Source organism: Prionailurus viverrinus, chromosome B1 (assembly GCF_022837055.1).
Source record: "Prionailurus viverrinus isolate Anna chromosome B1, UM_Priviv_1.0, whole genome shotgun sequence".
Classification (NCBI taxonomy): Eukaryota; Metazoa; Chordata; class Mammalia; order Carnivora; family Felidae; genus Prionailurus; species Prionailurus viverrinus.
Window position 1 is genome coordinate 113,206,761 of NC_062564.1, and position 13,303 is coordinate 113,220,063.

Here is a 13,303-nt window from a genome sequence, read left to right on the forward strand (position 1 = left end):
GTGTTTTAATTTTGGAAACAACATACTAATTTTCATCCCTTGTGAAAATCATGACAAACCAAGCAAGCAGAGTAGTAAATTGTTCTTGGCATAGGTCTATCGGTTGTCAGCCTTTTAAAAACCAGATGCTTATTGGAAGGGCCCAAAGGGCTAGTGGAGTTATTATGACAGAGGTGTACACATTTCTTTTTCACGTGGGGTAAAGAAAGCTAAGCAATTGATTCTCCATTGTGGTGCTTAAAGTGGAAGGACACAGAATAACTTCTAGGCAAGTTGGAATTTCTTTATTTACCATCGCCCTCAAACTTACATTTTTCTTTAAAAAATTATTTATTACATAAAGCAGGAGGATAAACCATTCCACTCCTTATTTGTCCACTTGAAACAATACATAGACTTGAACTGCTGGTTTTGATTATGATTAATCTGAAGTTAGGGTGTTAAGCCTCATGAGGATAGTGGGACTTTCCTGATGATTTATGGTGTTAATGTGTCTTTTCTTCTTTTCTTCTTCTTTAAATATTTTTAAAGTTCTGGTCTGGAAATTTCTTTTTTTTTTTTTTTAATCTTTTTTCCCCCCAGTCCACATTTGAATTTGCCAGTTTAGCTGCGTAGATGGAGAAGCAATAATTATGAAAGAGCAGTAGGAAAGTTTACAAAATTTGGGAGTATTAATGGAGGCACATTATTATGTAAGTAAAGTCAAAGCTAAGATTTTCATTGTTCTTATATGCTTGAATTATCATCAGACCAATCTTAAATTATTTTATACTTCTGAAGGTCCCAAATAAATTTAGATTTTCTAGATATAGCAGACTGGAACATAGTCATTTACCTTATTTTCTGCCTATTGGACTTACATTGTGGGTCCACTAGGCACCAAGTGCCATATTAAACATATTCTTGCCACCGGCTTCTACAAAATCGATGTCTTTAATCAAGTCACGAACATAAATTTGATCGGTGCTATTCTGTATGGATTAGGATCTAAGGGCTTATACATAAAAGTTGTCTGTAAGAAGAAATATCCTCAGATATGCAGAGTCATGCTGGAGACATACATGGGTTTCCTCATTTTCACACTTAGATTGCTAGGTTAGATCAAAGCTAAATTCTAATTCCATTTAGTTTTATGGAATAATCAGCCTTCTCTCTTTCCTGACCAGTTTCCAATTATTTAGCCTTTTTCCTCTAAAATCCATGGAGCAAAGTTAAGCACTATCTTCCCTCTAATTTCATAGCATATTTGAAGGAGCTTTGTAGGGAATGGAACAGGATGACAGAGTACCAAGCATGAAAAAGGCTAGGTTCTTGAATCATATTTGCCTCATGCTAAATTATTTGGGGAACGCTACAGTCATTATTATTCGAGAGTAAAGTGACACTGGAAAACAATACATTTTTTCAAGTTAATCATTCAGATTTATTTTAGAAAGGCAAAGAGAGTTCACTTGTTGATTTTATAGTGAAGGCAAAAGCCATTTATTTGGCTAATTCATGCAATCCTTGAGTAAAATTTAAACCTGGGTTACTTTTTAGGATTTAAAGGAGTAGGACACATGTGAATATAATGATATTAGATATGTGTAATTCTGAATAATAAAATAAAGATTAAGATGGTAATTTTGGTCCCTCAAGTACTGGTATTTAAACTTTAAAAATCAATCAAGAGAGAAGATTAAGTGGTGTTTCTTTGGTACTAAAAATGTAAAGCTAAGACCAAATTGTTCTATTTTCACAGATTTAAGATATAAAGAATGATATTTAAAGACATTAAAATGGCTATTAAATTCTCTTCAGTTTGCAAAGAATCTCCTATGAAGTACACTTAGAAGAAATCCCTGAGTACATTAACTACTCTATTAGTATCTTCCTTCATAAACAAAGAAGAACAATTTAAAAGTTTTGCAAGACATATAAACACACTACTTAGCAAAAGCAGTATCTGGGTATAAGACTCCCTCCATGGTGCTTCTAAATTAGGCCACCAAATGTTTAACAGGAGAAACAACAGATTCACAAAATTAAAACATGATATTTGAACACATTAACCATTCTTAGGTAAATCCAAAAACCATTGTCTTATGGTGTTTCTATTTTGTTTTAACCACTCAATATTGTTCTTCACTGTTTCCAGCACTTGCTGCCTAGGTTTTTCTCCTGCTCCAGCTTCTGGATATTTTTTGAAAAAGCTTTCCATCTAGAAAAGAAAGGGAAATAATGAAGAAAGTCATTTTAAGCCCAACTAGTCTTCCAGACTTTTACTTACAAACTGGATTGGTTTCTTTCTTCCCTGGAAACTCATTATTATTGTACAACACCGAGGTACAGTCTTGGTGCATCGTTTAGATTAAGCCCATCTCTTACATTAGCAGTCATTACTGGACTTCTGGCACCATGTCAAGTCAAAGGAGGCTCTGCCATATTGGAGAAGGAGAAGCACACTAAATTGCTGGCATGGCCTGCTGTGCTTCTGGGGCTTTCTCTGTTTCCTATGCATTCCCCAGGCATTCCCTGGAAAACCTGGTCTGTGGAATGATGGCTTTCCTTATTAGCCTTTCACTTTGGGAGTCTGGAATATGTTAATATACTCTCAATTCACTTATTAAGGACTTCCAATAACATCTCTTTTAACCTTCGTTCTATTTTCCCTCTTCCTTCCAAAGTCTTTCCCCAAATTCAATTATAGTGTTGTTTGCTACTTACAAAAATGAGAATTCTTTTGTTTCTTTCTAAATTAATTAATTAATTAACTAATTAGTTTTTGAGGTGGGGAAGGTGCAGAGAGAGAGGGAGCAGGCTCTGCACTGGTCCATGAACCATGAGATCATGACCTAAGCCGAAATCAAGGGCTGGACACCCAAATGACTAAGCCATCCAGGTACCTGAATTTTGTTTCTTAATACACAGAATATTATCATTCCAACATATAATATGCAGATACTGAAAATTCATATGATCTCTATTTGTCCAACATTAATAAATGTTTTTCCTTCTGGGAACTGAGATAATTTGAAACTGAGATAATTTGAAAGTCTTTAAATTCCAAAACTATAAAGGGGTGCCTGGGTGGCTCAGTTAAGTGTTGGACTTCAGCTCAGGTCATGATCTCAGGGTTTGTGGGTTCAAGCCCCACGATGGGCTCTGCGCTGACAGCCTGGAGCCTGCTTCAGTTTCTGTGTCTCCCTCTCTCTCTGGCCCTCCCCCACTCACACACATTCTCCCCCTCTCTAAAAAATAAATAAACATTAAAAAAATTTAATTCCAAAACTATGAATTTTAAGAGGAATCAAATCTTGACCATCTTATTCCAGGCTACATTTACCGGGGGACACATACTATCCAAGCTTTGGTAAGGCAAAAGGTAGCCTTCTAAGCCTCCCAAGGCCTCAGCTTTCTCCACTTTTAAACTTTGTTTCTTGATTATTTGAATGTTTTTCAGTTTAGAAAAAAATAGGTACACATTTAATTAGATATAAGAATTATTTCTTTCTCCCTGTCTTCTGCGACCCAAACAGAGAAAATGCCATTTCTGTTTGAAACAAAGAAAACAGTTAAATTCTTTCTTCCTAGACAAGTCCAGAGGGATTTATGTTCATACCTGCCAGAGCTGCAGTTCGGTGTTGAATGGTTCTGCTATGGTGACAATTCTGCCAAGGTTTCTGTCATTGAGTGTATATCTAAAGAGAAGTTTAAGGAAGTAAAAGGGAATATAAGTGCCTAGAACTTTAAATCATTTCTCTAGATGTAGACATCTGCTTTTGATTTGTGTGTGTGTGTGTGTGCGTGTGTGTGTGTTAAAGTAATTTGCAGAGTAAGTAAAACATAGAAACGCATTTAATTTAATATTTCTATTCAGGAAACATTCTTAGTAAATCCTTCACTTTTTTTGTAGACAGATCCACAACACTATCCCGGATGTGGTAGACTGCTTGCTGTATTCCCCAAATCTGTTCTTCTTTCCTGCACTGTGAGAACCCGGATAGAGATTACATTTGTCAGCCTCCCTCATAGCGAGGTGCAGATGGGTGGCTCAGTTCGTATCAGTGGAACACGAGCAGAAGCGGTATGTTCAACCACTGCCTCCTTGCTTCGGTAAAGGAAAATCGCTTGCCTCGGACTTCTTTTTCTCCCCTCCCTCCAACCTTCAACCACACCAATCGGATAAGGTCCTATGTCTCATAGAGTAGAACTACTTCAACAACTTAGAATGCTCACTTCAGCAGACTAACGTGAGTGAGAAATAATTACGCACATCCTTTAAGCTGCTGCATGTCTGTATTTTCGATACAGCAGGGTAGCTCTAGTCACCTTTATTCTGACAAATACTCTGTGCATCTTCCCGCAGGTGCAGAAATTTGAATATAAGCTATTCATTCTTCTTTCAAAAAGCTCTATTAGCTACTTGCATACCATATTGGTCTATATTAGTCTATATGATCTATATTAGACTAAGCAAAGACACAGCTAAGTGCAAAGATAGGATTTTAGAGATGATACTCGATTCCTTTCCCTTTTGCACTTTTTCTCTTAAAGAGCAAGGATCAGAAATTTCCTTACAGACCGTAATATGAATAATTATGATACAGGTAAAAATCTCATCACAACTAGTCACAGTGTAAGAAAAACAACCACAAGAATCATGTATTAACTTTGAACCACTGGAATGCCAGAAAAGAATAAAAGAAAATATATCACTATATAGAGAGGTAAACAAATGGTAGGAGAAATTCTACACTTAAAAATTGTCACATAACAGAAGCAGAAACCATGGAGATAAAAACTAAGATTATTACACACATCTTAAAAATTGTTTATACTAAAATTCAACCTCATAAAATTAAGTCAAAATTTGTTGTTTTGATGTGAAAAGAGCAAATATTTTCACTATGTAAATATTTCACTATACGGTTCTTCACTATACAAATACATTTCACTATATAAATTGGTAAAAGGGAGAAATATGCCAACGTGAAATTATCAAGGAAATGAATCCACAGTTTGCAGAAGAAACATAAAGACAAAATATGCCAATGGGAAAAAACATGAAATGTTCTAATAACTAACCATTGTCAGTGTACCAGGTCCAGTGCCACCAGACCATCAGATCTTCCTTTTCCTTGCACTTATTTTCTTATATAGTTTTGATTCCTTGGTCTACCATTTTCAACATTTTTTTCTCCTCAGCCCTAAACTCCCTTATAGTTTAATAATTTGTTTCCAGCAGAAATCCAGCTTTGGAGAAAATCAACTGCCCATTTCCTCTGTGTTTGCACCAGGTGGCTAATCTGTCAAGGACGGTCACCCAACTTTCTTCATAATGTTTCACTAAAAATTCATGAATATCAATCTTAAATGGACCCTCCACATTGACAGTCCTCCTACATTACCCTGGTCAATTCATTCTCTTTATCCTTGAATTACTTTTTTCAAGTGTTGTCACTCTCTTCCAACCTCCAGACGTTCTCCTGCTTTCCTCCCTCTCCAACAAAAATGACCTTGTCTTCTAATCCACAGAGAAAATATATAGTAACTCCTACATCTTTTAGTTTGCAAATATACAAAGATACCTAGTTTTCTTCTATCATCTGTGCATTGGCTCCGACTTCTCTCCACTTAAAAACTTTATTTTTGAAAGAATCTTTTCTGGGGGCGCCTGGGTGGCTCAGTCAGTTAAGCGTCCGACTTCGGCTCAGGTCATGATCTCGCGGTCCGTGAGTTCGAGCCCCGCGTTGGGCTCTGTGCTGACAGCTCAGAGCCTGGAGCCTGTTTCAGATTCTGTGTCTCCCTCTCTCTCTGGCCTTCCCCCGTTCATGCTCTGTCTCTCTCTGTCTCAAAAATAAACAAATGTTAAAAAAAATTTTTAAAGAATCTTTTCTGTACTACATGTTAAAGCTCTCATTCTTCACTGGGTCTTTCTCATCAGTTTTAAAATATATTAAACGTATTAAAATGATCTTCCACATAAAGAAAGAAAAAACTCCTCTTCCTTGATCTGGCATGTCTCTCTTAGTATATTTTTTCTCACCTTGACATCCAGAGTTAACTTATTTTTTTAAAGAATTTATTGTTATTTTTGATAATTTTTTTAATGTCTATTTATTTTTGAGAGACAGAGAGAGACAGAGTGTGAGTGGGGGAGGGGCAGAGAGAGAGGGAGACAGAATCTGAAGCAGGCTCCAGGCTCCGAGCTCCGAGCTATCAGCACAGAGCCCGATGCAAGGTTTGAACCTGTGAACTGTGAGATCATGACTTGAGCCAAAGTCGGACGCTTAACTGACTAGGCCACCCAGGCGCCCCCCAGAGTCAAATTTTTCAGAGTCCTCTACATTTCTTGTCTTCATTTTTTCACCATTGACTGTTTTATTAACTTGCTTCAATTTAGGTTCTGCCCCCATCACTCCACTGAGAAACTAGATCTCTAGAGATATTAATAGCTCTTATGCCAGTAAATATAATGGGCATTTTTTGACCCTGGATTTACTTTAAACTTAAATATTTAAGCATTTGACAAGGGACTATAACTTCCTTGAAACCATCTCTACTTCAACATCTCAAAAGAGACTCAAAGGCATCATAAATCGCAAACTGAAGCCATTGTTCTCCTTCTACAAGCCTTATGTTTTCTAGAAATCTAGGCACTATCCTTGTCCCCTCACGACGGTCCTGTTTCTAATTCACCAAGTTCTAAATGCTGTTCCTATCTCTTCATCTTCATCATTACATCCATCGTCCAATCTGCCACTATCTTTTGCTGGGACTGTTCTAGTAGCTCTCTGACTGCTTCTCTCAAACCCACTCTGGCCCCTATCTAGGTCTGTGACTTACTACCAGAGCTTTCTTTTTAAAGTAAAATCAATCATTTCACTTTCTTACTTAAAACCCTTTAGTGGCTTATCATTGCTCTTATAACAACAGCCCAAATACTAACCTGACCCTGCAAAGGTTGGCCATTATCTTTTTACTTTTCTGATAGTAGGCATTCAGCCAAGAGTGCTTCACCTCCTGTTCACATAAGTCACTCCCACTTTTCCTTTAGAATTCAGCTCAATTGTCACTTCCTTGGGGAAGCCCTTAAAGTCCAACTTCTCCTGACTTGGTCAGTTTCCCTTTTACATTCTTTCAGTGTACATAGAACCTCTTCTATTTGTAGTTATTACAGGTTTAAGTATACTTGTATTAGTGTGGTTCTTTAATTAATATTGCACTCCATCACCAGATTCTCAGCTCCATGAGGACAGAGAACCAGGTATGTTTCTACTATCGTATCTTCAATGCCAGGCACGGTGCCTAGCACATAATGGATGTTACACAATATTTACTGGGTGAAAGAATTATATTTAAAATGAGATATCAGTTTTTATATACTCAATTAGCAAGGATAGGAGTAATTTTTTTTCTGGGTGACAGTTCTGCCACATTCATCACAAAGTTCGGAGCAATTTTATGATCCAACATATGGAGATTGGCCAAATAAACTAAGATGTGTCTACACATTGAAATATGATTGAGCATTAGAAATAACATTGAAGAAGCATACTTAAAGACATGAAAAGACATCCATGATATAGGATGATGCAGGGGAAACAGCAGGTTATAAAATCACATGTATAATATGATTCCATTTTTATAAATAAACAGCCATAGGAAAATAAACTCAAGGAAACAGTGGTGTGACAATAAGGGTTATTTCTAAATGGTAGAATTATGAGTGATTTTTGCATCCTTATTTTTGCTTATCTGTATTTTGTGCAATGAAATACATACTCATTTTATAATAAGAAAATGGGGATTTAAAAAAGGAGAATCACACTAAGTTGCTGTAATGATATTCTATAGATTCAAAGAAAGTCTGCTAATTAGAGATAAGAACACAATTTTTCTCAGTGACTTTCTAATAACTCCTGTAATATTCCTCTTCTGCTTTGTTCCTAGTGACTATAAATTAAAGAATATTTTGGGGAACTAGCAATGGAGAGATTGAGTAAAGACTGAAACTACTTGTATAAATACTAAAAATGTCAGAACAAAATATGTTTATCCCAATAAACCAACATCACATAGCCTGTAGCATTTAAAGGGAAATATGCTGTATATTTATCCCATTAATTACTTTTAAAACTAAAATAAAGATTTATCTTAAATATTTTAAAAATAATAGTATGTAACAATCCTCTTCTTGGATTTAATATTTACGTAAGTTTTATCATATAATTCAAAAGAAATTATTTCATGCTCATAAAACTTGTAATTAAATTCTAATTAATTTTTTTTTGTTTGAGGCAGTCTTTAAATAGTTACAATCATGTCTCTACTGACTTAATTTTCATCCATAGTCATAAATTAAAATCAAACTCTAACACACCACACTACTGATTTACTAAGTTCATTCCCCTTCACAGTTTCATCTAAGACCTTACTGGGATAAACAAAATCAAAGAATAATTGCTGAAGTATCCTTGGAACTTTTTGGTTAAGTCTCAAACTAGAAAGGGCATTAGTGATGTGGCCATCAGTTGTCATAAAAGTCATATGACAAACCCTTTATAAAAAAGCAGCTTATTTATTTTAGGATGACAATAAATTGTTCAGGATCCTAGGCAGGAAAACCACTCATTCGAATTCTGGAAAATATTCAAGTTTGAACATATTTGTATATAGCTTGCTCATTTTTGTTTAATTTATCCTATCCAATTTTAGTGGGAAAATTCTATTTATTCAAACTAACCATAATTAATATTGGGCGTTATTTTTGTGTTCACCATGTGGTTGTAATATAATTTTATGTTTGAGTCTATGTGAAATAATGCCTCATGAGAATTAGATCATTAGACTATGAAGAAATATTAAAAGCCCTGGGCAAGGGTTTTGGAAGTAGCACTGGAAATAGTTTATCATTTTTTTTTTAATTTCAGGATTAGGTCTAATTTACTTTAGGACCAGATGGTTATGACTTTTATGACAAAGTAACACCTGTTTTTTTCTAGTTCTTAATTATTAAGAGGAATGACAGTGAACTAATTTTTTAAATGAAATATGCATTATTTGAAATCAATCACACTAGAACTATTCAAATAGGCCTTGAGAAGTATTATATTTAATAAACAATAAGGGAATGGCCACTTTATTATGCAAAATGGAACATTATTTACTTATTTTGTATAATAATTCAAAAGTAAGCACTCTTTATCTGCATAGGTTTCTTGCAGCAAATGCCAAAAAAAAATGACTTACGGTCTTTTTGATTAAAACAAAAAACTCAGTACATGTCACTAGGCATATAGTAAGCAAATGGAAGGTACTAGCTTGCATAATATGAAGTGTTATCTCCAGATAACAACATGTTCCCAATAGGTAGATTTATTAATTCCATCATGCCTTTCATTGAAATGGTTATACACAGATGGACAGGCATCACACACACATACACACGCACATGCACACGCATCAGTCAAACTTCATAGAAATGGAGCAGTTTCATTCAATAATTACAAGAACAGAAAGGGGAAAAATTCATCACAAATAGGCAAAAGCAATGTAGGGTATTGGGGCTGAAACATACAGATACAATCAATCTCAGAAGGATAAGAAATGTGAAGGAACCTAATGGCAGTCTGATGAATGATGGGGTAAAAAAGAGAACAGAAAATTTTCTTCAGAGTTAGTATCTCTGATAAGTCATTGTCAACTAGGTAGTGCTGATGGGAAAACAGGAGAGATTAGGAGAGGATAACGGCCCATTTCCCACCGTGGGGATTGCACACAGTAAAGGTCTTTTGGTCAATGTTTGCACATTTATTTGGGATCTATTTTTTAATGGGAGTAAGCAATAAATTTAGAAGATTAGCACCACGAATGGCAACATTTCTTCTACATGGGGCTGAAGAAATAAATTTGGGAAAGCATCCCTTTAGTTTGACTTGTTCTCTTGTCCTTTCTATTTCCCATCTTAAGATTGCTATTGCCTGGGAAATATAGGTCCCTTTTTAAGAAGTTTTCAAAATACCTAAAGTTTAATTATCTGGTCAAGGGAGATAAAAATTATCATCCATATAAGCTCAGTAAGATATAGAGCTACAATGTGAACCTAGGTCCAGAAGTTCTCACTTCGTTTTCATTAAATATTAATCGAGAATAAATATGTGTCTGCAATTATACTAAGTGCTAACACAACAGGGAGATTTATATTAACTTATTTTAACCAAACTAAAAATAATACAATTTAGGCATCTCTCCAGATTTCAGAACTCTGTAGATCAGTTAAAACAATAACTTCCAGAAAAGGAATTAGGCCTAAAATTAACTAGTATATTGCTTCCTTAGGAGGAAACTACCATGATTCTTTAGTTCTAATAATATGCCATTCCAGATAGTGTATAGATGTCAGAGAAAGCACAGCAAAAAGAAACAGAATATGTAGATGATATCAAACAAAGAGAACAACAGACCATTAGCTGATTATCCCACCTGTTGACTAGATAGTCCCAGTTGAGTTGAATCCAATTCCAGGCCATGGTCTTCCCATAACTGTTATATGAGATATATCGGATGACTGTAAACACATCCTGAGTTTTAATAAGATTTGGGTCCTTGAGAAAATCCAAATATCTAAGAAAATCCAAAGAGAAAAACAATTCAAATTTTAGCTATTAACTTTTAAAAATTAACTGCATTTATTGAATAAAAGCACTTCACCCACTTATTATCCCACTGGGGAAAAAAAAGGGGGAGCCAGTAAATTAAGGGAAAGTATTTATACTTTTATTTTCTAGAGGATAATAGTCACATCTTATTGGTTCTTCCTTAGATTATAGGAAACAACCTTTTAACGTAACCTATATGGTTAGATTAATTACCTATAATTATAGTATAATGCAAATAAGTCCAAGATAAATTAAGTGACCAAATCAATAGATTTTTTATTAACTTTATGCCATGGCTGTACCTAGAGGGCATACCTTGACATACTCTAGACCAGTGAACTTCCAGAAACTGCACTTTAGTGGTGGTCCTGAATTTTTGTGTAACTTATCTTTTATCCTCTAATTCATAAGAGTCTTAGTAAGGCATGTAAGCACTTGTTAATTTTCTCATCAGATAGAACAATGCCATCAAAATAATGGATAAATATCACGTTTTATGGAGTGGCAAAACGATCAAGTTCTTGATAGACTATTTTAGGGCAGCGAGAAGGAGAATTGGCATCTACTTTGAGATAAGATGGTGAAAAACTATTATTGGCTCTGCCAGGTGGATACAAGGCGTTGCCAATAGTCCTTACAAATTGGGTATTGCATTGTAATTTCCCATTTATACTGTGCCTCTCTCATGAGCTATAAGCTTCTCAAGGATAGCTATCACATCTTATTCATTTTTATTCCCACAGTTTATAGACCTATATATAGAAAGGACATCCTCAGTGTCGGTTAAATGAATGAAGTAAATAACTCAGAAACCATAACTGTACAACAAATGAATGAAGACAGATGTTAGTTGATTTGGAGGCATAGGTGTAGTGGGAGAAGATTCATAGATGGTCTTCAAGCAGTCTTTCTGAGTGGAATATAAATGTATTTGTGTGTGTGTGTGTGTGTGTGTGTGTGTGTGTGTGTGTGTGTACGCATATTGTGGCAGATACTCCTCTGCTGACAGAAACAATTTTGTTCTGGGCTTGGATCAAGGTATCCCTGATCCTAGGGAAGTAGGTAGGCTCCTACCCCAGCCTCAGAGTATGACGATGGCCCAAATCAGTCAAAGGAATTCAAGTTCTTCTTAGTCAGCAAATGATCAAGTGGTAGACCTAGAGTATAACCCAGAATGATCAAGTGTGATCCAGTTCTAGTTATGAGGGGAAGTGGAGATAATTCAACTTTAGCATAAAAGAAACTTGTGAGGAGAAACTCTTTGCTCTTGTTCTGCTTTCACTTAACATATTTGTGTGAAGACAAAATCCTTGGAGCTCTAGAAGTTATGAGACATCCAATATGTTGAGGATGGCAGAATATAAAGAGAAACACCCCAGGTCCTGGATGAAAATATTGAACCACTGCTCACAACTAGAAACTGCCTACTTCCAGCATGTTTTCATGTGAGGTTACACTTCTTTATTCCACTCTTACATTGATATTTTGTTTCTTGCTAGGAAAATATGTTTTAATAGATGTTCTTGGAAATGTATCTTACTTTAATTAGCATCTTAAAGTGACACATAAGCCATCAAATGCCATTCATATAAGTGAAGAGAAAAGTTACCTGGACAGAAGAGTAACATTCTTCACTGATGCTAATCCATACAGTAGTTTTTCTTTTTCCTGAGCTAATGAAGTTTTCTGGTATTGATCAAGAGTATAGTTCCATGAAGTCTCATTACCAGAGTTCTGCATTCCATACCGATATACCAGAAGCCTGAGGTTTACAGGAAGCCTAGAAGAAGAAACAGTGTTTCAGAGGTTTAAAGTCTTCATTTCTAAGTTTGAAGGCCTCTAGAAATGAACACCTGCTGGACAGTCACCTTACAGTCCCACTCAGCCACTGCTGAAATAATTGGGTAGCATTGTCCAAAGCTTCTCGATCTCCCATCTTGCACGCAAGCCCTAATACGGAAGCACGTAGTAACCTTAAAAAACAAACACACACAAAGCTGGGGCCTTGAGCACTTTTTAACATGTTTTAACATACACTGACAAATAATTAAGTGAAAATTTAAAAATGTAAGAAATAACTTTGTAAGGTGGTCTCCGATATCATTCCATCCCAGAAAATCTGCAATGGGCTTCACTTGACTCTGGAAGTATTCCTGAAATAAAAGCACCATGTACAGTGAGTAAGAATTTACTGTTTATCAAGTTTCTTAATAATTATAATATAAAGCCCCTGTTGTAATCTTCTTTCATACTAGTCCAGAGAACTTTGGGTCTCTCGTTAGGGAAGGGAAGTATTCAGTTCTATCACATTGCAAATTTGCTTCAGTCCTGAAGATAAGAACATCCTGGGTGATTCTCTAATGTTTTATAAAACGTTGGGTGAGCCCCTTTTAAGCTCTACTTTTTAGTTAACATTTGTGATATGTAGAGTAACGCCTGACCTACCTACTGCACTAAGAAGATTAATCAAGTATTGATGACATTAAAATAGTGATAACTAATGTATGTATATTGCTTTTGGATTTACAAAGGGTTTTTATTTTATATGGTCTGCACTATCCCATTGCCATGGACAGTGAAGTGCTGACATTCCTATTGTACGAAGGAAATGAAGATTCACAAATATTAAAACATTTGTCCAAGTTATTGCATTTAGTAAG

At 35.5% G+C, this 13,303-nt stretch overlaps 1 protein-coding gene across 1 annotated transcript in view; it reads right to left on the reverse strand.

The window, feature by feature from the left end:
* Positions 1 to 269: 269 nt before the first annotated feature.
* Positions 270 to 13,303, reverse strand: part of ENPEP (glutamyl aminopeptidase) — an 87,500-nt gene continuing 74,466 nt past the window's right edge. Inside the window, exons 15-20 of the mRNA XM_047857149.1 lie at positions 12,723 to 12,796; positions 12,512 to 12,616; positions 12,253 to 12,423; positions 10,468 to 10,608; positions 3,602 to 3,680; positions 270 to 2,200 (exon numbers count right to left, since the gene is read on the reverse strand). Of these exons, the coding sequence (XP_047713105.1) occupies positions 2,048 to 2,200; positions 3,602 to 3,680; positions 10,468 to 10,608; positions 12,253 to 12,423; positions 12,512 to 12,616; positions 12,723 to 12,796 (723 nt within the window). The 3' untranslated portion in view covers positions 270 to 2,047. The remainder of the gene's footprint in view (positions 2,201 to 3,601; positions 3,681 to 10,467; positions 10,609 to 12,252; positions 12,424 to 12,511; positions 12,617 to 12,722; positions 12,797 to 13,303) is intronic.